General features: G+C 41.0%; 1 protein-coding gene across 1 annotated transcript; it reads right to left on the bottom strand.

The window, feature by feature from the left end:
• Nucleotides 1-7269: 7269 nt before the first annotated feature.
• On the bottom strand, nucleotides 7270-23052 carry LOC117543335. Its single transcript, XM_034211529.1, has 4 exons — nucleotides 23015-23052; nucleotides 17840-19694; nucleotides 7722-7769; nucleotides 7270-7316 (listed from the first exon to the last, which is right to left on the bottom strand). The coding sequence occupies exons 2-4, from the start codon at nucleotides 19641-19643 to the stop codon at nucleotides 7270-7272; spliced, it is 1899 nt and encodes a 632-aa protein (XP_034067420.1). The 5' UTR covers nucleotides 19644-19694; nucleotides 23015-23052.
• Nucleotides 23053-24109: the final 1057 nt, after the last annotated feature.

The following is a 24109-nucleotide window of genomic DNA, read 5'->3' as shown; positions in this document are numbered from 1 at the left end:
GGCGTCTTAATGAAGTCTTCATCATGCAGTGTTCGGCAGTGGCTCAGGCAGTGGGGGCTTGGACTGCGAGCTGTAGGGTCGCCGGTTCAAGTCCCCGACCAGACCTAAAATATGGAGTGTGGACGGCTACTTGGAGAGGTCCCAGTTCACCTCCTGCCCTGCCATGGTGCCCTTGAGCAAGGCACCGGACACCCCCCTTCCCCCCTCACTCCCCGGGCGCTGTACACTAGCTGCCCACTGCTCCTAGTACCAGACTCCCGGTGCTAGGATGTGTTAAATGCAGAGAACACATGTCGCTGTGTGCTCTGCATGTGTGACCATTGAAGAGGGCTCATCCCTCCCAATTCTATGCGTCTGCGTTTTATTGTGTTCGTCTTGGAGTGAAAAGGCAACTTGAGCTCTTATATGCCACTGAATATTGAAGAAAACTCCTGTCAGCCTGCTGCATTGTATGTTTTGTATGATTATGGCAGTCACATTTTGTTGTAAAGAAGGAGTGAGTCAGTTCCTCTCTGCCTGGTTTGCTTGCTTGTTTGTTGAGGCAGCATGTTGATAAAGGGCAGGGAGCTCAGTTAGCATCCTTGCATTGTTCTCAGCCATTACTCGCTCGGGCCTGCTCTTATTATTATGTTGGAAAAACAACACTCCCTAAATGCCTTCAATGCTGTGTCAATCAATTCATACCGGCTGCACAAAGAAACCGAGGCGGGAGAAACAGAGTTCATCATGTTTTCAGTCTGAGAAAGCTCAACAGGAAACAAGGCTTTTCTTTTCTTTTCCAAAATATGTGGAGACGCTGTAATTAAGTCTTGATCCAGACCGTATGTTGTAAGAGGTGCTTTGGCCAAATGGGAGTTTAAACAAGAATATATCATACGATTGGTCCATTTCAGAATAATATGATATGATTCAAGTACATGAGGCTTGTGGTTGAGATTAGAGCTCCATGCTTTTTAAAATATATAATATGATATGTAGTTTGTTTGCAAAGACTGAATTGTGATGGATCAATAAAGTTATACGGCGATATATAGACATGCGTTTGTGCCACTGTGGGGATTGTAATGCCGGGCATAGGATTGTTTATGATTGGCTTGCATCCATCAAATCTTAATTTTGTTTTGACTGAGTGGAAAACTGTTCCATCCAGAGATACTCTTTGTATGTTTGTGTTGGCAGATAGGCCAGTTCTTAATTCAAGACAGACAGGTAACTTGAGGAACAACAGCCTTGTTTTTCGTCATGCTTATTTAAGGCCGGTCCAGGGATTGTTGAATATCCTGAAACCACACAAGGTTTCAACGTGAGCTCAGAGAGACGCATGTATCATCTGCCTCTCTTCTCACTCGGCCCCCCAGGGTCTCATCTGTAAAGCAGATGGGAATAGCATGTACTGTAAGCTTTGAAAGGACTGTCCTCCTCACACTGAGTTTATGCTGTCTCTGAAATATCTGGTTTCACTGAAATAAAAAACGGTTTGAACAGAACAGCACTGCCTTCTCTTTGTCTCACATTCAGGAGCAAAGCAACGACTCAGTGTTTCCTGCTCTCTCTTTACTTCTTGTTTCTGGAACAACAGAGGTTTAGTGTTAGAAAAATATCACTCGTCCCCGGCTTGAGCTTCAATCTCAGGATCCATGTATCTGTGATCCTCTCCAGAATGGAAGTAGTCATCACATACAGAGCATCAACTAGTTCCTGAACAGTGTCCTTCACATGCTGATATCCAAGAGAGGGAGTTACACAGTCACAAGATGGAGGAATGCCGATTCTTGTAGGAAATTATACATCCTGCCATCTAAAAATGTTGACTTTTTCTCAAAAAAAATCTGACTTTTGCAAAAAAAATGGACTTTTTCTCAACATTTCAAAATTCTGACTTTTCCCTCAAAAATATGACTTTTTCTCAAAAATTTGACTTCTTTTTCTCAAAATCCAAAAATTCTGACTTTTTCTCAAAATTCTGACTTTTTCTCAAAAATTATGACTATTTTCAAAATCCTGACTTTTTTTTCAAAGAATCTAAGAATTCTGACTTTTTCTCAAAATGTCAAAAATGTTAATAATCACTGGTCCCCGGCTTGAGCTTCAACCTCAGGATCCATGTATCTGTGATCCTCTCCAGAATGGAAGTAGTCATCACATACAGAGCATCAACTAGTTCCTGAACAGTGTCCTTCACATGCTGATATCCAAGAGAGGGAGTTACACAGTCACAAGATGGAGGAATAGAAAGCAGTATTCAATGTTTACTTCAGATTAGCTCCACGTCAGAAATGAGCATGCTTGATGTCTGTCTCCATAGAGGCTGAATCATCATGTTAATCACATAGCTATCATATGCCTCAAACAGTCCTGATGCTCTTCTAGGTAATCACACATCCTGTCATGAACACAGCTACAGTTGGGATACCTTTGTTATCATGTTACTCTCATGTTGGAGGAGGACATTCAGGATTTCCCCAACATATAGCAGCCTTTGCTCGACTGCTCTGTGCCTGGAAATGCTAATCTCCTACAAAGCCCAGCCAGCCCTTTTCATGTCTGGCAATCTTTCAAAACTAAACCCGTCAACATCAGTCTAGCCTGGGCCCGTTTCCAGCAGCCTTGTGAGAAATGTTGGCAGCTGGTCCAATTATGAGACAGCAGTGCGGCCCACACACACAATCGTATTCATGTCATTGTACATGTAGGTCGATAAGGTCTACATCTGATTAGGATTTCATTGTAATTGTTGCCAATCATGTTCAGAGAGTTTTATTTTGTAGTATGGGTTGTTTCTGTATTCTGCTTTTGCCTTTTGCGCCAAACCCTTAAAGGTCACCTATTATGCAAAATCCACTTTTTCCTGTCATCTATACACACTATGTGTCCCCTCTTCTTCATGTCTCCTCTACATCAACATGTGTCCCCTCTTCTCTCGTTAATAACGCGTTAACGCCACTAATTATTTTAACTCGATTAACGCATGTGTATTTTTTGTCCTCGGCCGCCCCGTAGTTTCAGAGCGCATCGAGTTTAAAATACCATCTACAAGCTGATGCTGACAGCCCCGCTCCTGCCGCCCGCTTGTGGCAGACCACACTTCCACGCTCACCGGCAGGCACCGACTGGCTGTTGGGAGGACCGGGAGGGTGTGTGTATGTGTGGCCCTTGTTAGCATCTGGTGCTAGCTAGCTGCGCTAACGGATATGGAGCTGTTTAAATGAAAACAGAGGAGCGACATTTCGCCACAACTGCGCCGAGCACTTGACTTTATGCAGGAAGCCAGACAGTGGGACATTGTACGAGAAGTCAGCACACTCAGCACGGATAGTGCAACATGATTGCAGCGTCCAGGCAGCTCCCGTTCGAGCATATGCCTTGAGTTGCACATAGCTCCAACGATCCATCACACACACACACACACACACCACACACACACACACACACACACACACACACACACACACACACACACACACACACACACACACACACACACACACACACACACACACACACACACACACACACACACACACACACACACACACACACACACACACACACACACACACACACACACACACACACACACACACACACACACACACACACACACACACACACACACACACACACACACACACACACACACACACACACAATTTGTATTGTATTATTGTATGAGAGAGGTTCCAGGTTGAATTGAGGTGAATATTTGTAATGTTCAGAAGTTGTTGTGTTTAATATTCATGAGAATATTTGTCATTGTTCAAATGATAATAAACATTAGCATAAAGCATATTTGTCCACTCATATGTTGAGAACAGTATTACAAACTTGAAAAATATTCCTCTAAGGTACATTTAGAACAGATCAAAAATGTGCGATTAATTTGCGATTAATCGCAATTAACTATTTGAATCGACTGACAGCCCTAATAAAAACCTGTCTGAAAATGAGCTGATCAGATTTTGGCCACTTGATGATGTCATAACGTTGTTTTGTCTTGTGTAACCATTAGCCAATCAGCAACCAAGGTACCCCCCCCCTCCCCTTATCACCTGAATCTCCTCCTAGAGCACCATTGAGTTCTTTGTAACCAAATGTCTCTCAGAGGGGCGTGGGGAGGGGCTCCTTATTTTCATCTGAAGTAACAGACAGAGAATCAGCACTTTGGAAACAGGGCTGAAACAGAGGGGATTATGGGTAATGCTGCAATGATCTGTTTGGTGTTTGGAGCCAAACACTTCAGAGACATGTTTTGAATATATTTGAGAACTAAAATATATTGAAGAAAAACAGCATAATATGGGACCTTTAAGAAAGTGTTCTGTGCATTGCAAATTGTCGTAGTGGCCAAATGGTGGTACTACAACCTCTGTATCAGTCCATGACATGGTTAGGCCCAATGCTTTGTTTTGTGTTATTGCAGAAACTTCTTTGTTTCTTACATTAATTCACGTGTATGTAAGTTGTTGTGCCGCATGAATAACCTGTGCTCTGCAAGTAAAAACGTTTCAATATACTTTGCTCTCTCTCTGGAGCCCTGTGGTGATCAATTATCCACAACACATCAGTAATGTCGTAAAACTCTACCATGGCAGCGTACTACCAGCAATCCATGAGCAAGTTGGAATGGTTTATAGACTGTAACCTTATTAACATCAGAAGAAGTGAGTAATGAGTAATATCCTTTATATTCTGGAACATGCTCTCTCCATTATGTCACACTTCATTATGGTCAACACTGCCAGGGTCTCTCTGGGAGGAATCCAGCAGCAGAAGTCTGATTAGATCTGAGCTGAAGACCAGACGTGGCCCTGAAGTCGGAGAGAGCTGCCCGCCTGGCAACACAATGCAAGACTCTCTTTTATAACGATCGAATCTAACAATTAGAGCTGCCGCACGAAGGAGACATTCAGTCATAGGGTGAAAATGTGAAGAAAATACATATTAAATGCATGTCTTTTTTTTTTACTAAATGTAACAACGACTTGCTTCCTACCAAGCTTCCCTTTTTATTTGCTTCTACCTCCCTTACCATCCTTCTTTCCTTATCTCTTTCCTCCCTCCCTGCCTTTCTGGTTTGTGTTTGTCCTCCTTAGCACCCTTCCTCTATTAACTCCGATAACTGTAACCCATTGCACCCTTCCTTATCTCCTCATCTTCCTTTCTTTGTTTCGTCTCCCTTGTTTCCTTCTTCCTTCCTTCCTTCGTCCCTTCTGTATGACTTATTACTGAACACTTGAATGTTTCTAATGTGTGCTTTCTTACAGATTTACCTTTGGGAGCAAATGAGGTTCAGTTTTTCCCCAGAATGCATTGACATGTTGACTAAGAACTAATCTGAGTTTATGCTACAAAATCCATGGTGACAAAACGTATTACAACAGGGCTTGTTGCTAGGGCTGAACGATTGATCGATTTTAAATCGAAATCGCAATTTTAAATGATGCGATTATGAAATCGCAAAGCCTGTGATTTTTTTTTAACCATTGTTTTACTTTTTTTTTTTGTTCTTCTTGTGTGTCAGTCATCCACACCAATCAGAAGTGCTGTGCTCCACATGTACCAGCCATTGTTAACCAATCAGAAGTGGCCCCTGATAGAAGGTGATAGACAGATTGATCCAATCACCTGCCAAGTGCTTTTGAAAGTGCCTTCCCTTTCCAAATGGCTTCCAATGGAGCTTTAGATGGTTTGGTGAACCATCTGAGTCAGGTTAGTAATGCTCTATCACATGTTTCTATTACAGGGTGAATCATAGGTCCTGGATGGATATCCTCGTGGATTCATCTTCCTATTATACACACATGCATTTCCAAACATTTGGACTACCTATGTTGCAAATGTATTATCTCTTCAATTTACACAAGGCATCTATTGCACGTCTGTCCGTCCTGGGAGAGGGATCCCTCCTCTGTTGCTCTCCCTGAGGTTTCTCCCATGTTCCCTTTAAACTGTGGGTTTTCTCTGGAAGTGTTTCCTTGTACGATGTGAGGGTCTAAGGACAGAGGGTCTAAGGACAGAGGGTCTAAGGACAGAGGGTGTCGTATTGTCATACTGATATTCTGTACACACTGTGAAGACCACTGAGACAAATGTAACATTTGTGATATTGGGCTATATCAATAAACATTGATTGATTGATTGAATCTTAAACTGAAGCTTGACTTTAAAGCAACCCAACGGAAGTTTCATGTAAGTTTAGTTATTTCACTCGTAGCTCGGGGTGCTAGAGACGGGAGCACGTTGATACGACCTTCCTAGCCAGAGATATGGCCGCATTTACAATAAACTTCCGTTGGGTCGCTTAAAAACAAATATCGCAAATCGAATCGCAATATTTGTCAGAAAAATCGCAATTAGATTTTTTCCCAAAATCGTGCAGCCCTAGTTGTTTCCACGTAAGCTTTTGTTTCATTCATAACCTCCAGACCTTCTTGAGAAGAAACAAAGATGTGTTGATTCTGGACAGCTGATCCAAGTGTTGATGACACAACACATATAAAGGTTGTTCTTTAATACTTTGCTGCTTGGTGTTTCAATGTACAGTTGGAAAATGACATTGTAACTCAACATGACTGGGGTCATTACAAATAGTGCACAGATCCAAGCTATTTCCCCACATTCAGAGATAAGGAGAGCGACCAAAGTGAGAAATGAGGGACCCACTCTACATCATCACCCGCTTTATTTAGGCGATTTGTTTCCTGTCGACAGCCTGAGTTAAAAACAGCGTTGACATTGGCTGAGGAACTAAGTAGGGGATACCTCACTGACAGGCGAAAGCTTTACCTGATCTACTTAAGATATGCAAAAGAAAAGCCATCAAGCAGAAGTTATGTGCAAGAAAAGTAACAGGAGATGAGAATAAATATCATCCATTATTCACGATGTCTATGCCAGTGGCTTTTAACGCTGACATCTTAAAAGTCACTCTCTCCCTTGTTGGGAATAACAATAGCAATAAAAAAACATGACTCTGATTTTTTATCCAGAGCAGGGAAAATGCAGGCGATAGAAATGAAAAGATATATCATACATGTTCTTTTGTGTCTTACATTATGCTTAGACGGTAAGAAACAATGGTACAAATGGGATTCGTCCGAGTTAAGAGGAGTTATTATTACTTTCTGGACAGTTTCAACATTTACACAAACGTTAGGCAACACCAGCATACTGCAATGTGATATTTCCTTGGTCTATATTTGTAGGTTGTCATTTGTGCAGTCTATATTCTAAGCTGCAGGAAATGCTGTATTGTTTTGGTGATTTCGGTCATACAGTAGCCTCTTCTGAAATGGGCTTTAAGTGTGCAGAGGACCCTGAGAACAGAAGTATTATCCATGGACTATCACGCACAAGTACGGGCACAAGCAAAAAAATAGGACTCAAGAGCACAACCAGGCAATAAGGTCTTTAGTTAAGCGTTTAATCCAAAAGGTACAAATAAAACAGGCAATGATCAAAAAAATGTACTGACTTGAAGTAACGAAAAACAACCAACTAGGTTGGTACAAATGCTAAGCAGCTAGAACAATAGCTTTAGGTCAGGACTCCCTGGAAGAAGAGATCTTGTATCTCAATGGGACATTCCTGGATAAATAAAGGATAAATAAAAAAAGAATTAAAATAAAGGGACGGGTGGCGCAGTGGTCTGTGCATCCGATCATCAGATCAAGGGGGGCGCTAGGGGAACTCCAGTTCGAAACCCGCTCCTGCTGCCACTGCGTCAGGCCGTTGTGTCCTTGGGCAAGACACTTCACCCGGATTTGCTCCTGTGGGTAATGTCCACAGTACATGTATGATATCAATGTGTACTTGTAAAAGCGCCTCAAGGCGTGAAGATGGACGGTGTGGCGCAGTGCGCTGTGCAATGATCATCAGATCAAGGGGAGAAACCCGCCGCTGCTGCGTCTGTAAAGCCGGTGTGTCCTTGGGCAAGACACTTCACCTGAACTTGCTCCTGTGGGTATTGTCCACAGTATCTGACCATTGCATGTATGATATATGTGTAATGTGTGTATATGTAAAGCGCTTTGAGTCATTGATAAAGCGCTATAATAAATGTAAGGAATTATTAATTAGCTTACGTCAGAAGAGAAACATGGAGCACTTTCTGCTATACAGACAAGACCAACTGGCACTGACCAAGGAAACAGCACAGACTAAATACACAGGTGAGGAGTGATCATTATGGACAGCTGAGGCTCATTGAGACCAGGCAGGTGATTAACAGGGAGCGAAAATACACAGGTGAGGGAGTGACATGGACAGCAGGAAGCATGAACTGTCAAAGCTTTAGTGCAGGGGTGTCCAAACCTTTTCCACTGAGGGCCACATACAGAAAAACATACAAAGAGATGGGCCCCTCACTAGAGGTGAGGTATATCTCCTCTTAGGTTAACTTTTAAGATAGCAAAATAGATCAAATGAAGATACATTATTCTTTATACTTGAAGATGCTTTAAGAACAGCTTTCCATAGGGATTCATTTAGTTGACTGAATTGATCTGAAAAGTGATTATTAACACATAAATACTGTGGGCGTGTGGGCCGCATTCCATTATATTTTTTGAATTTGTTGAGGGCAAATAAAAAATGGACCACGGGCCGCATTTGGCCCCCGGGCCGTAGTTTGGACACCCCTGCTTTAGTGGTTCATAATGACTCCTCAAAACAATAACAGAACTCTCCAATCTATGAAATGTAGCGCTGCTTTCAAACAACAACAAAAACCCTTCAGGTAACTTGACGATCTTGAGCTAAACAGTGAGATTGGAGCCGGCGCAGACAGAGGGTCGTCTATCTTGAAGTTAATAATCAGACGACGCTTTCACTGACATCGTAAATAACTAGGATTGTGTCTTTTTGGGTCCGTTTGCCTTTGAGTTACTGTCACCCTTCCTCGGTCAAGTCAATACTGTTGGCAACACTGTGAGGAGAGACGGATGATTTGTGACAGCTGCTGAAAAGTCTTTAACACCATCCAACACCCGTCACTTTAGAAGTATCTTTGAAAACCTAATCTGCAAGTTTTAAAGGTGACCTTGATGTGATGGAAACTGGTATGAGAGCACAGATATGTATAAATGTGTCTGTTGATTGTGTATATAGATATTTGTATATATTACATTACATGTTATTCGTTAGACGCTTTTATCCAAAACGACTCACATACTCAATACTGTGGACAATCCCCACAGGAGCAATTTGGGGTGAAGAGTCTCAGGGACACAACGACATGCTGACTGCAGTGGGGTTTGAACCAAGGCTCTATCCACTGTGCCACATGCCTCCCTTATATATATTTGTATTCTGGATTGTGGGAAACATTATTTCGATCTCTCTGTCTGTACACAAACTGAAAGATTGACAATAAAGTTGACTTTGACAGATTTGGGGGCAGTGCTGGTCAGGAGGTTTAAAACAGGATGATTTTGTCTTGGTAACATTGGAGCTGATCCGAAAAACAAACAGCAACAGAGACGATGGAGAACAATCTCTCTCTGACTGATGATTGGTCGACTGAACACTCTATTACTAACCCTCTCCTTTCCTAGAACATAAGCCACTCGTTGTGAAAAATATGCAACTGCAATCAACAGAAGTAAAAGTGAACATTAGGCTATAAACAAACTACTTCACGGTCATATCGCCTCCGCTAAGATAAAGGCAGCTTATGTTCGGTGTGATGACGTTTAGTAGTTGATTTATTCATTTGTTAGCAACCGCTGTTTGTACGACACACAGAAACTTCGGATATTCACGAGTGGAGCATTTACTGACATATTTTGTCGTAGGACAAATATTTGAAATCTGCTCAAATGCCCTCTTCATTCCGAGAGCATATATTGGCAACTGTCTTGAAAGTAGAGGAGTTAAGGTCAAAAAGCCACTGGATTTGTTGCTAGGTGCTTTTTTTGGACTTGGACTCTTTAAAGTAGAGACACTACATACTGATATACACCTGAACATCAGCAGGAGAGGACTCTTTAAAGTAGAGACACTACATACCGATATACACCTGAACATCAGCAGGAGAGGACTCTTTAAAGTAGAGACACTACATACTGATATACACCTGGACATCAGCAGGAGAGGACTCTTTAAAGTAGAGACACTACATACTGATATACACCTGAACATCAGCAGGAGAGGACTCTTTAAAGTAGAGACACTACATACTGATATACACCTGAACATCAGCAGGAGAGGACTCTTTAAAGTAGAGACACTACATACTGATATACACCTGAACATCAGCAGGAGAGGACTCTTTAAAGTAGAGACACTACATACTGATATATACCTGAACATCAGCAGGAGAGGACTATTTAAAGTAGAGACACTACACACTGATATACACCTGAACATCAGCAGGAGAGGACTCTTTAAAGTAGAGACACTACATACTGATATACACCTGAACATCAGCAAGAGAGGACTCTTTAAAGTAGAGATACTACACACTGATATACACCTGAACATCAGCAGGAGAGGACTCTTTAAAGTAGAGACACTACACACTGATATACACCTGAACATCTGCAGGAGAGGACTCTTTAAAGTAGAGACACTACATACTGATATACACCTGAACATCAGCTGGAGAGGACTCTTTAAAGTAGAGACACTACATACTGATATACACCTGAACATCAGCAGGAGAGGACTCTTTAAAGTAGAGACACTACATACTGATATACACCTGAACATCAGCAGGAGAGGACTCTTTAAAGTAGAGACACTACATACTGAGATACACCTGAACATCAGCAGGAGAGGACTCTTTAAAGTAGAGACACTACATCCTGATATACACCTGAACACCAGCAGGAGAGGACTCTTTAAAGTAGAGACACTACATACTGATATACACCTGAACATCAGCAGGAGAGGACTCTTTAAAGTAGAGACACTACATACTGATATACACCTGAACATCAGCAGGAGAGGACTCTTTAAAGTAGAGACACTACATCCTGATATACACCTGAACACCAGCAGGAGAGGACTCTTTAAAGTAGAGACACTACATACTGATATACACCTGGACATCAGCAGGAGAGGACTCTTTAAAGTAGAGACACTACATACTGATATACACCTGAACATCAGCAGGAGAGGACTCTTTAAAGTAGAGACACTACATACTGATATACACCTGAACATCAGCAGGAGAGGACTCTTTAAAGTAGAGACACTACATACTGATATACACCTGAACATCAGCAGGAGAGGACTCTTTAAAGTAGAGACACTACATACTGATATACACCTGAACATCAGCAAGAGAGGACTCTTTAAAGTAGAGACACTACATACTGATATACACCTGAACATCAGCAGGAGAGGACTCTTTAAAGTAGAGATACTACATACTGATATACACCTGAACATCAGCAGGAGAGGACTCTTTAAAGTAGAGACACTACATACTGATATACACCTGAACATCAGCAGGAGAGGACTCTTTAAAGTAGAGACACTACATACTGATATACACCTGAACATCAGCAGGAGAGGACTCTTTAAAGTAGAGACACTACATCCTGATATGAGCCTGAAAATAAGCAGAATATGTCCTCTTTAAAGTATGAGAAATGTGCTTCAACATTACACAACTGTGAGGGATGTGATGTGCGATAAATGTCCAGTAAATCCAGTTGCAGCCACTTCAGCAAACATCAGCGTTTAATTTCATGTCATAAAATACATCGCTCAGTTTGAAGCATTTGTGCAGTAATTCCTTTGAGCAGTTAAATCATATCCGTCACCAATCCAGACAGAAAGCCGTGTCGTAGAAACTCAGCGTTTAATATTTGATATCCCAGAGGAAGCATTGTGATTACACAGATGGAAACGATTGTCTTACATTCACTGAACACGTGCATAGCACCTTGACACAGAGATTATTCAGAGATAATTATGTGAACACTATTTCTGTCTCTTTGTCGTGTAGCGTCATATACAGGCATGAGCAGTCCCAATGTTGTAAATCGTATATCATGACCGTGCTTTCTGTCAGGGTCTGGGATTGTGACTGGCATTTTGATTGCAGTTTTTCTCAGGGGATCGTCTGTGGCCTTGAATCTGGATCCAACAAAGTGGATTTGGAAGAATATTGCATCCATTGAAGGAAAAAACATGTTTACTACTACGGATAATTATACAGCTGTTTTCTCAGTTGTGTTATACATATTGTTTGTTAGCTCTATAGCAGGTGACCTTAAACAATATGTTGGCTGTTGACTGGATTTACCAGTGACTCTACTAGCTTAGATTTAAGGTCTTTTAACAGCAGGCAAAATGATAATGATAGACCATCTTCTATCCTGAGAAGACCACGATGAATATATCTGTACGATAAAGGGTCTTGATCATATTGTCTTCAGTGATCGATTCAGTTCTTGTTTCTCGTCTTAATATTTGCACTTGTTGATGTTGCAATTGGAGCTGCTGTGATTTAAGATGCAACATATGTAGGACCTGATCTGACTGAATAAAATGTGTTCGTATAGTATCGTATTGAATCTTATTGTCACGTATGTTATCGTATCGCATCGTGTAGTGTTTTGGAACACATTACAGTATAGAGCAGCGTTAACAGCTCTAGAGTTGGGTCGTTTACTCACTTTTATTTCACTGACAGCAACTAGCGCTGTACCTGAAGTTATTTCTCTTAGTTCATCATTTTGTTTTCATAGTTTAAAGCCGGCTTTTATCCTATGCTGTGCACAATGACTTGAACAAACGTTTTTATGATTCGACTGATAAAATGACATTTTAATTGGCGACTTCTCGACTGTTGACTGTAAATATCTTGTCAATCGACATGTCTATAACGACGTAATGGATCATCAGCTGTTACAGACTTGTGGCCTGGGACACATGCATTTAATTTGGCTTAAGTCTTTTAGCATGATAGCATGAAAGCATTAAGTGCTTTGTGTCGGGTGCTCATTTTCTAAACAGTCATCTAGGGCAGTGCTTCTCAAATGTTTTCAGTAGTGTACCCCCTTTGAAACATTTTCTCAGCCAAGTACCCCCTAACCGACCCCGGAGATTTATGATTAAAAAAATATAGTGATGTTCCATCAGTGAGGGATGTATAAACTCCTTCATGCATGAATTACAACAAACTAAGGATAACATGACAAAAACAAATTAAAACAGAGTTTTCCAAGGAGTTTTTCAATTGAAGTAATATGTGTTTAACAAACCAATGATATATTATGAAAAACTATAAAATACAATACACACATTTGACATGTTTATATGAGGACCCCCTTAGTGGTTATAGGAATATTTTATATAAAATGGTGTTTTCTATTTAACTTTTTGTACTAAGATTATTTTTGTAATCATGAATGCTATTTTTTTTATTAACCTTTTTATTTATTTTTATCTCACGTACCCCCTGCAGTACCCCAACGTACCCCTAGGGGTCCGCGTACCCCCATTTGAGAATCACTGATCTAGAGACTAGCTTATCTCAAGTCGCCATCTAAGTGCTGATAGAAAATGACATGCCTGCTTATTTCTTTTCAAATAAATGCAATCAACTGTCCAATTGAATTGAATAAAATCAGTGAAGTTTGAATGATTCACAAACGTCTTTTCAAAGCGTCCGGAGCAGATGGAGATGTTCACGGCTCAGACAGCTGGTGTCATCATGCCTGATTAACTGAGTCAGGAACCTTTGAAAAGCTCTCCAGGAGTGACTGAGTCCAGAGACGGAGAGTGCGAAGCAGCTACCTGACAAATAAATCACACTCTATCACCCTGACAGACTGTTCAGAACATCTGACTGGCTGAGCGCCATTTATGCAATATTCAGGCAGGGGAGAGGTGAAGTACTGCACAGCAACACAAAATAAGTCCTCTCCAACAAACAGATGAAGATGTTAATAAAGCTTGTTGCGTTTTAAGCTTGGAGATCAGATATATTGAAGAGTCAATATTCTGAAATCACCTGAAACTACAAAAAGCGAAGGAAACCATGCTATGTTAGCTTGATGCTAAATAACGCCCTTGCTGTTTTTTGGCAAGACCATATTACCTAGAATCTTATGACCCCAGTGGCGAACCGTGTCTATCACAACTGGACCTTCTGTAGACACACACATACAGCAAATTAGGGTGAAGTGTTTTGCCCAAGGACACAAAGTTATGGGTACTTTTTACTTAAAGGTGGGGTAGGTAATTTTGGAGAAACCAGCTCGAGTGCGCTAGATTTTGAAAATACACAGCCGGAAAAAATCTGCCACTTCCTTACAGAGCCCCTCCTCCAACACACACGAATGCGCACATGACCAATGAGGGCACAAGATAAGTTTGTGCACAGATGGAAGGCTGACAGGCAGGTAGGCCATCCAGTTACTTTAGCCGGCTCAGATGATTGGTCGTGCTTTTTACAGCGCCACGGCTTCCACAGATGATATTCTTTTATGGATTTTTTGTCAAAGCATTTAAGATATTCATTGCTATCGGGATGTTAAGAGCATTCCATGGAATATAACAAAAAGTGTATCTCGAGCCGGTTTCTCAAACTTACCTACCCCACCTTTAAGTACATTTCGAAGCCCATACTTCTTTACTTTTACTTGAGTAAAGAAGTTTAGTCAGTACTTCTACTTTTACCAGAGTATTTTTAAACATGAGTATCTGTACTTCTACTTGACTAAAATACGTATGTACTTTTGCCATCTCTGACAGTACGTCCGTAGAGTTTAATTGAACAGCTCAGACATCGTTATACTGACAAATATATAGTTTCAAATATTCCAAATGAAGGTTTTTAAAAATCCTCCTGAAATGAAACCATCGAAAGGCTGGAGGCCAGAGAGATAATTTATAACCAAATCCAGATTCTCCAGCTCCCGTATCCGTCTCCTCGGGAGTTTTGAGGCAACGCGCAGTAAAACAGTGACTGAGGAGTGAGCGATGGTGCTGACGGCTATAAGACTGCTTTGAGAGTGTTTTCACCACATGAGAGTTTGACTCGTTGCTCCAGACAGACCCTGAGATCACTATTTATGCTCCTGTTTTATACCTGGGGACCTCCACTGCTTCTATACACTCATGACATATGGCCTGGAGTTATACTTACAGCAGGACGGACAAAGGGAGGATTGTTCTGCGACTGTTAAACATTAAGACGTTTCAATGATTTACGTAAGATTCAGATTCAGGGTACTAAAGTGCAGAAATAATTCTCTGAGCAATAGAGTTCAGATTGATTAAGTGCTGGAGCATTCCACACAAGTATTTGCCATTATTAGAGAACTGTTTTAGGGCCTGTGTCCACATATTAGCTTTTTCTGAGTCTTTTTTTATATATTCCAATGAAAACAGAGTGCATGACGTCTGAAGCTTAGAGCCTTTTTTTTGTACGACCGCTCCCAGTGTTTCCATTTGAAAATATTTCAACTTTTCAGACAGGTGACATCACTGTAGACATTGGAGGAGAAGCTTGTTTTTTGCCGTGTCTGTCAGATGGAAACTATCATAACAAAAACCTAAAGCCTGTCGGTTTGTGTGACTTTTATCTCAGATTTCATATGTACGCAGATCGTCACACTCGCTCTACAGCTGTCAGACTGAGCGGTGAAGCTCAATCTGTCAAAGTGTGAGAGCAAGCATCTTCTGGTGGGTGAACATAGTGTAAAAATAACTTCAAACACATATATAGTAACACAGACGGATGCTACAATCCAAGAGGGGGAAGAGGGACACAGATCTATAACCATTTGTAGTTCAACAATTACTCATGAGTGTAAGGCAGGGGGGTCAAACTCAATTTCATCGCGGGCTACATCAGCATTATGGTTGCACTCAAAGGGCCGGTTGTAACTTTAAGACTGTATAAAAATACATATATAAATATATCATATATATAAAATAATGTATTATATTACATCATTGCCTCTGCATTGGATTATCATCGGATAGGGTAATAACTTCATAATTAACTACGTCTGAAAGCAGAAGTCTAGGGCAAATAATTGCAAGTCTTTTCAGTGCGTATGTCCCAAAATGATTTAAAAAGAAAAGCCAAATTATGGAGAAAAAAGAAATAGAAGTGACATTTTGAAATAAAAATCTAATTCTGAGAAAAAGGAATTCTATGAAAAAATGCATATTTTGAAGAAAAAAAGTCAGATTCTGAGAAAAAAAAGTCATATTTGAGATGCATTGTGGGACATGTAGTTTATGGGCAACGTGCTTCTGTAGCATGTAACCATATAATAAACATATTATATTCTTTGCAAGCTCTTGTGGGGCCACATAAAATGAAGTCGCGGGCCGAATGTGGCCCCCGGGCCTTGAGTTTGACACCCCTGGTGTAAGGCGTTGTGGCTTCCCCCCACTTATAATGGAAAGATAAGCCGCTTGGCACTGGAGCAATTCATAATGGAAGTAGTTGACAGAAAGTATAGTCCAACTAAGACCAAAACAGAACCTGGGAAATCCACATAACTGAATGAAACTGAAGCAAAACCAATAACAAGTGCCGCCTTACAGCAAGCCGCAAACATCTTTGTTCCATTTAGGAACGTCAAGTCGAGTCAAGAAATGTAATTTAAAGGATTTTCTCTGCTGTTCAACGCACTTTAAGTTGGCCGTCTGGTTTTGGCTATGATTTCCTCTCAGATCCTTACAATCAGCTCACCTGGTTTCAGCCCCTCTCCTCACCTGCTGCTCATTCCCTCATTAGCCTCACAGCACAAACACCACCTCCCTTTCACTTGGTACTGCCAGATTGTCTGGTGTGTTTCTGCCAAGCTCAATTCCAGTGAGTTAGGGCCTGTGTCCACACTTTTCTGGCAGAGTGCTGGGGAAAGCCCCAGCCCAACGTTTGGGTTTTATTATCTGTTTGTGCTACTATATATTTGCTTGACATCATTTTTGCTCCCACACTTTATCTGAATGAGCTTCAGTGCTCAGTCCGACAGCTGTAGAGCGAGGAGGCCAACCAAGGTAACATCCAGGTTTCCAGTAAACTTTTCCGCAATTAATCATAGGGGTGGTTCATTTTTGTATAGTGAACTGTGAATAATGTATTCACTCAAATAAATACAAAATATAATCAAATAAACATTAAGGTGCAGCATTTCGATGAACTGAAATCATCTGTATTTGAACTGTACTAGAACCTAAGCAGCCAGTTTGACATTAGGACTTGCTTGTCATTGTATTTTCATGTTTTCTTTAAGAAAATGGACTTGTCCACATTTCTAGCCGAAAGGGCAGATCTGCTGGCACTAACAATGTCTCCTGCTGTGGAGAACACCCTCTCTAGGGACAGAGGTAGCAGATACAGCCAGGTAGCGCTTTGCTAACATGGCAACATAAGTAGTTTGTAATAGCTTTGGCTCGGTCTGAACTTGTTCACACGTGTACTGAACCGAAGGGCCCATGCCGAATAATTTCGGTACGAATACGTATACCGTTACACCCCTATTGTATACAAACCAGAGGGTTGGTGTTTTAACTCTGACCCTTTTTAGTCAACATGTCAAAGTGTCCTTAGGCACGATATTGAACACAAAAGTCTGCTCCTGTATTATTGCACTGATAGACACCCATAATGTTGTAATTCAATATTTTTAGGCCAAAAGCAAAAGATATGTCATATTGAGGTATTTCCGTGGAATATGTGTCCATCATTCTTCAACGCACCCTCATCTGTTTTGACATGCCAACTTCTCTTACTCATAAAATGAAGTTGATATATTGTGATAGTTTTCTAAATCTGTTTCAGACTCCACACTGAAATCGACAATGTGTGTGAACAGATTATGTAGAATATAAATCACCATCAATCAAAGCTTTGACTTACCTCCATCAGTTTGGACGAGCAGAGGACGGTAATTTCTCTCCTCTTCCTCCACCTCCTCTTCCTGGTCATCACTGTGAAGGTTAACCAGCCTCTCAAATGGCTTTCTGCTGGGCTCACTCTGCTGCAGATTGACCCTTATTGCTGCCTGGGTATTGCTCATTTCTTGGGTCACAGGGGTTGTCAGGAAGTCAGGCGTCGTGGGGGAGTTGGTGGTGGGCTTTGTTGTGATCTTTTCCTTTCTACTGGTTGGATCTCTGCCCTCTGTCTCCTCCTGGATTACCTCCTGTGGTGTTGGATTTATATTGTAGGTAACATCCAATCCTTCAGGCCCAGTGACACTAAAAGATGTTTCTAGTTTTTCTTCCTCTTCATCCATTCCTTCCTCGATGTCCGTTGCTATGGTCCCCTGTAAGTCTTTTTCAACATTTGGGCTTTCTGGGCTGCTCTGCATATAAAGTGGAACATTTTCTTGATTGGTTTGACTGTCTGTACCTCTCACTGTATGACTAACATTGATTTGATTCTTTGAACCGATAGTGGTCACACCCTCTGATGCACTTTGGTTATAAGTCTGAGTCTCAGAGCTTATCTGCTGATGAACTGCACTCTCTGGACTCAAAAGAGGGTGTTTTTCACTCCCTAATTCCCGAATGAGTGGAAATGTGACACTATCTGAACTCTCAAACGCATGCAGAGGATTCTCCAGATCTTTCTTCGTTGTGCTGTCACTGACTGAAACACTTTGAGCACTTGTTAGACTCTGTGAAGGCTGCCAAAAAGTGGTGTCCATTTTTGTTTGTGGCTTAATAGTCCTCTGCTGTTCTCCTATTGGACTTTCCGTCACTTCCTCTCTGTCTGCAGGATGTTCATGAACTTTGTGTCGCTCTCTCAGCTCCAGCTTGGTTTGTCTATCAAAGCTCTTAAGGGCGGTGGTTCTGTCAGAGCCTCGAGATACAGATATGAGCTTGTTGGAGGAAGAGGACTGGGTGGGCAAGGCTAGAGATTGAGGGTAAGGCTCTGGAAAGTCTGTAGGATTGTAATCATAATCTTCTGACTCCTCCTTCATCAAGGGCAATATTCCCTCCGAAGGCAGTGTTTTGAAGAGGGGAAGGTTGGGAGGAAGTTGATGTGGTGTTGAGAATTGATCCGTTCGCCCTTGTTGGTCAAACCTTTCGGCGTGACTCTTGTGTTTGTCCTCGTCTGTTGGTTCGGCTAACATGGGGTTATGGACCTTGTTCTGGTCACATTCTGGCACTGGGTAACACATCATCTTCCCTCCCTCTGGGGGACAGTGGCACACCTGGCAAGGGTCAGTGTTTAAGGAGTGCCCGGCGTCGTACTTTTGCCCGTCGTAGATACAACCAACTCGTTCGCACTGCATGCAACCGTCCACAGGCTCCGAGACATCGATGCAGTTTGGCGGCAAATCAGGACAGCTGATGAAGTCACAGCTGATTCTTCCTCCTCCTGTCGGGCAGAGGCACTCTGTACTGCCGTAGTCAACAAAGTAAGACTCTCCCTCTGCCACCTTGCCGTTCTTGAAGCCAGCGTGGAGGCAATCATAGTATTGGTAACCCTCACACATGCATCCTTTCTGCAAACATGAAGCGCAACAGCTGCCAGTGTCCAGCACTTCTTCGATACAGTTGTCCAGCTGAGGACAGTCCACACCGGTGCAGTCTCGCTGACACAAGCACACACTCAAGCAAAGAAAGAGGATTGTAAACCTGAGAAGAAGTACTTCAGCTTTTAGAGCAGCCATGGCACCAGGTGGGTACAGTAATAAAAGCAGATCCGGTTTCATTCAAGGGTTTATCTTCAAGGATTCTGGAGCATTCTGTGAACCATCTTTACTCTGCAAGAAAAAGAGAAAGAGAGACAGGTAGACACAGGCTTCTTTCACAAAATGAAAGCAGACCAACATCTGGCTCGATAGTTAATCTCACAAGTCTACCGCGTACCTGATTATCTCTACAGGCACAATTTCCTCGACAATCTTGGTGGCAATGAAACCCTAAATTGTAACTGCTGAACTTAGAGAGTGCAGTTTGGAGTCTGTGGGGAAATGATAACACTTAATGGAAAGTACATTCTCTCAAGAAATGTGTGAAGTAGAAAACAAAGAACGCAGTCTTCTTGTTTTGAAATGAGTTTGAAAAGTTGATCAGACTCAAAGTATTGCAATTATCTCTTATGTTAATTCTGTTTTGTAACACATCATTCTTATGCTAAACATTTGTGAGTTTCCTTTCTGAGCTTTCCAAGAAGCTACACATTACTGTCTTTGCCAACATGTTTTTAGCCAGCTCTTCTGTAAGACAATCTGCATATGTTCCCATGGTAGTGGATGCTTGCTGGCTGGCCATCTTTAAAAGTAAACAAACCCCCCCACATCAAACTCAAACTGCTCTAATCCTGGAGAGATATTCATGATGTATCTATGAAGTGCTGAATTTAACACTGATCCGTCACATAGGTCCTGTCAGAAAGCATTTAATCCACATCACCCTGGCAATGCTTCATACAGAATGATCCCAACATGTGAAAAGCCAACCACCGTAGAGGATGTTGTGACTACAGCTTATAATAGTACTCAGATGTTATAGTTAAGTAAAATGGCTATACACAAATGTAAAAATACTCTGTTATAAGGTCAAGTCTTTCATGCAAATCTTTCTTAAGAAAAAGGACACAAGTATTGTCTCAAAAAATACTTAAAGCATCAAAAGTAAAACTTCTCGTTATGCATTAAGTCCCATTTCAGATTCGTATTGAATTACTGTTTTATGATTATTGATGAATTAATGTGTTCGTCACAGCTGGTGAAGGCGGACCTAATATTAATGACTTTATTCACTGCTGGATATCGTAACATATACATCAATGTTAATGTTTAAATGTACAATTGTGGCTCCCAAAATGAAGTGGAAATAAAGTAGCATAAAATAAAAATACTCAGGTGAAGTACAAGTACCTCAAACTTGTGCTTAAGTACTTGAGTAAAAGTAAATTCTACCACTGGTTGTGACAAAGTGAAATTGTAACTAGTTTTTTGTATTTTGGTGTGAAAAAATATACATTTAAAGAACTTTAATGGACAGAAAATAATGGCTTTGTTGGTCACCAGGCAGTACATCTCCAACCAGCAAACTGTAGTGTAAACCAGTGTGTTAAACTATTACAGCCTTTTTCCGTGCTCTATAATGAAGGTGTTTCTTTATTGTTTTTCCCACACCATCAGAAGGCTGTTTTTAATATGTTATAGTGTCAAAGCCAAGCATATCTAACAAACAATGACAAGCAGAGAAATAGAAGAAGGGTTGAATAATTTGTATCTGTATGCAGTTAGCTACATGAGAGACTTTCGAGCCCTATTTTGGACCAAACAGACTAGGAGGTGGAAGAACTACTGAGATTGTATACTGTAAAAATACTCTGTTACAAGTCAAAGTCCTGCATTCAACAGCTTAGTTCAAAAGTAATGGGATCAACATATACTTTAAGTACCAAAATGATACTTGATATGCATTACTAAATCATTATAGATGCATGAATGTGTTCATCACAGCTGGTAAGGGTCGTTTTAATAACTGTATTTACTGCTGCTGGAGATCTTAATCTATAATTATATGTTGATTTATTATTTGATTATAATTTGTATTTACTAATAATCTGACTCTGTAAAGTAACTAAAGCTGCCATTTACATGTAGTGGTGTAGAGAAAAGGGATAGCTAGCCGATATTAGATATAAAAGTACTATAGCTTCTGACATCTAGTAAAAAACAAATACTTGGTTAAAGTACGTCAAAATGTACTCAGGCTTGAGTAAATCTACTTCATAACATTGCACCACTGAGCAGACTGCATAGATTTTGTAGAATTTGTCATCGTTTCTCACCTGAAAGAACTCACCAAACTCAAACACTGGCCCCAATTGCAGCGAAAAGTGAAGTTGAACTCCTTCAAAAAACTTTAAAGCTAACCTCTGTATCGAAGGACTCTACGGTGCTACCACAACATCCGGGGATTAAACTGCATGCTCCAAATCCTCGATACAAAGCTGTTAGAAAGTCCAAGGAGTTCGTAGAAACCAGGTTGAGTTACTGGAGACCTGCGGGCTGTCGGTGCTCTGCTATCCGCTCAGAGTGAGTCTTCAGACGGTCAGAGAGCGACTGGAGCCCCGGGCAGACACACCCACTAAAATACAACTCAAACCCCCTCCTCCGACAACTTCTACTAACCTCTCCAGACTTTCTCTCTCTCTCTGTGTGTGTCCGGAGATACAGAGACGTTATCAGGCAAATGTTGGTGGGAGCACCGCTGGAGGAAATCCCATCATAATGTTATTATAGTGTTCTTAAAATAGTTCTCTATCTGTGTTTTAAAATGTTGGTTTACTTTTATGTACGCACCACGACACCAAGTCAGATTCCTCATACGTGTCCACCTAGCTGGTAATAAACCTGCTCCTGATTCTGATGTGTAATGAAGAGCAGACACACAGATGTGCAGGATTACTTTTAAAATGTATTCCGTTACAATTACTGGTTAACTGTAGAAATCACTAACCTATTCTGAGTATCAAAATATAAAAAAGCAATGTAACCTGATTACTTTTCACTTTTGCATCACCTCAATATCAAATGCAAGAGAACATGTATATCAATAAGATGTTTGTTTGTTTCTCATTAGGTAAGACAATAGAATAATGTAACCTTAGAAAAGAAGAAACTAAGATATTTAGGATCAGAAATGATTTTATTGACAGGAAAAGCTGCCTTTCATGAAGCATATTCAGCCCATACACCAACATGAGCTATACTACAGTTTAAAAAAGCAGAAATGAAATCTGAGCTGACAGAAAATGCTCCGATTTAGTTTAACACACACAGTTAAGCTCACACACACTATGTTATGAACATATAGGTTCACCTGCTGAATTAGAAACAGAACAAATGAAGCAAAGAAAGTGGAAACCATGAAGCAGATTCAGGCAGTACACGTATAGATTCACTCTTAAAGTATTTTCCTACAGAACAGAACAGCTCACAGAGAAGAGATAACAGCTGATCCTTTACAACAAACACTACATGACCTTTTTAGATTTGTACACTGTTATCCTGCTAATCCCCAATTGTTTGAAATGTAACTGTAATCAGGATTATGAAGTTACCTTTTTGTATGATTACGTCATCCTGTTACATGTAATCCATTACTCCCAAAGCCTGGGCCTGGGGTGGAGTTTTGGTTGGTCACATGATCACAGATAAGACCACTTTCAGAGGAGTGGGCCGGCTCACTAATAGAGATGAAACAATAGAGAGGACTTACATTCAGAGTGAAGACCTGTCACAGCTTGCTTACACTTGTTTTTCAATCTGCCCGGGTCACACTTCCTCACATATGAAAATGGATTCGTCGGTGACAGAAGTTCACTGCAGTTTCGTCAGAGTTTCTCACAGACGGCGGTGTAGGAGAGGGAGATTATGTTATATATGTATTCATGTATTTAACAGGGACAGTGCACATTAATCAACATCTCCAGGCTGAAGACTTTCTTTTTGCCGCTACTTTTAATTGAACTATTCACATCTTACACTGCACTGTAACTTTTATTCATGTACCTATATTATTCATGTTTTAATATCTTTGCTTTTTAATGTTTCTAATGTGTTTAATGCTCTTAATGTCTTTCCTTTGTGTAAAGCACTTGCCTTACCTCTGTAAATGTAAGAGGCTATTTATCATCTGTCAGATTTAGTATGTCAACCTAAAGACACATTTCATTTTAAACAAGTACAATCGAATACAAACATGCAACGTACAGTAGATTAGAGAGGGGGTTGCCATGGTGTGGTGAACAAACTCTGATTTTGCACTCGTAACACGATCAGGCTATGAAACTCTGTGTGGGACTTCAACAACGCATGGGTGAGATTTGTAGAATCCCTGTGTGATCCACGGGAGATCTGCCAGATGTGTTGAGACCAGTGTTTGAGAGAGAAACACACTGCTGTCCCTCGTATGGTTGATTGAAGACAGGCCAGCTTTTAGTTCCTCTTGGCAATTACAGTATGTCGTGGGACATTGGCTGCAAAAGAGTATTTCAATTCTGTTCCTAAAATGTGAAAGACACAGACTGAAGATTGCCCAGAATGGGTTTCATATCAGTCCACAGGGAAATGGAACACACTTTAGAAACTTTCAAATGTAGCTAAAATGACTGACTATCACTCTCTTCTGCAAAAAAGCTGAAGCTTAAGGAGAG

The sequence above is a fragment of the Gymnodraco acuticeps genome, unplaced genomic scaffold, assembly GCF_902827175.1.
Source record: "Gymnodraco acuticeps unplaced genomic scaffold, fGymAcu1.1, whole genome shotgun sequence".
In the NCBI taxonomy this organism is placed as follows: Eukaryota; Metazoa; Chordata; class Actinopteri; order Perciformes; family Bathydraconidae; genus Gymnodraco; species Gymnodraco acuticeps.
This window is presented reverse-complemented; position numbering and strand designations above follow the sequence as displayed.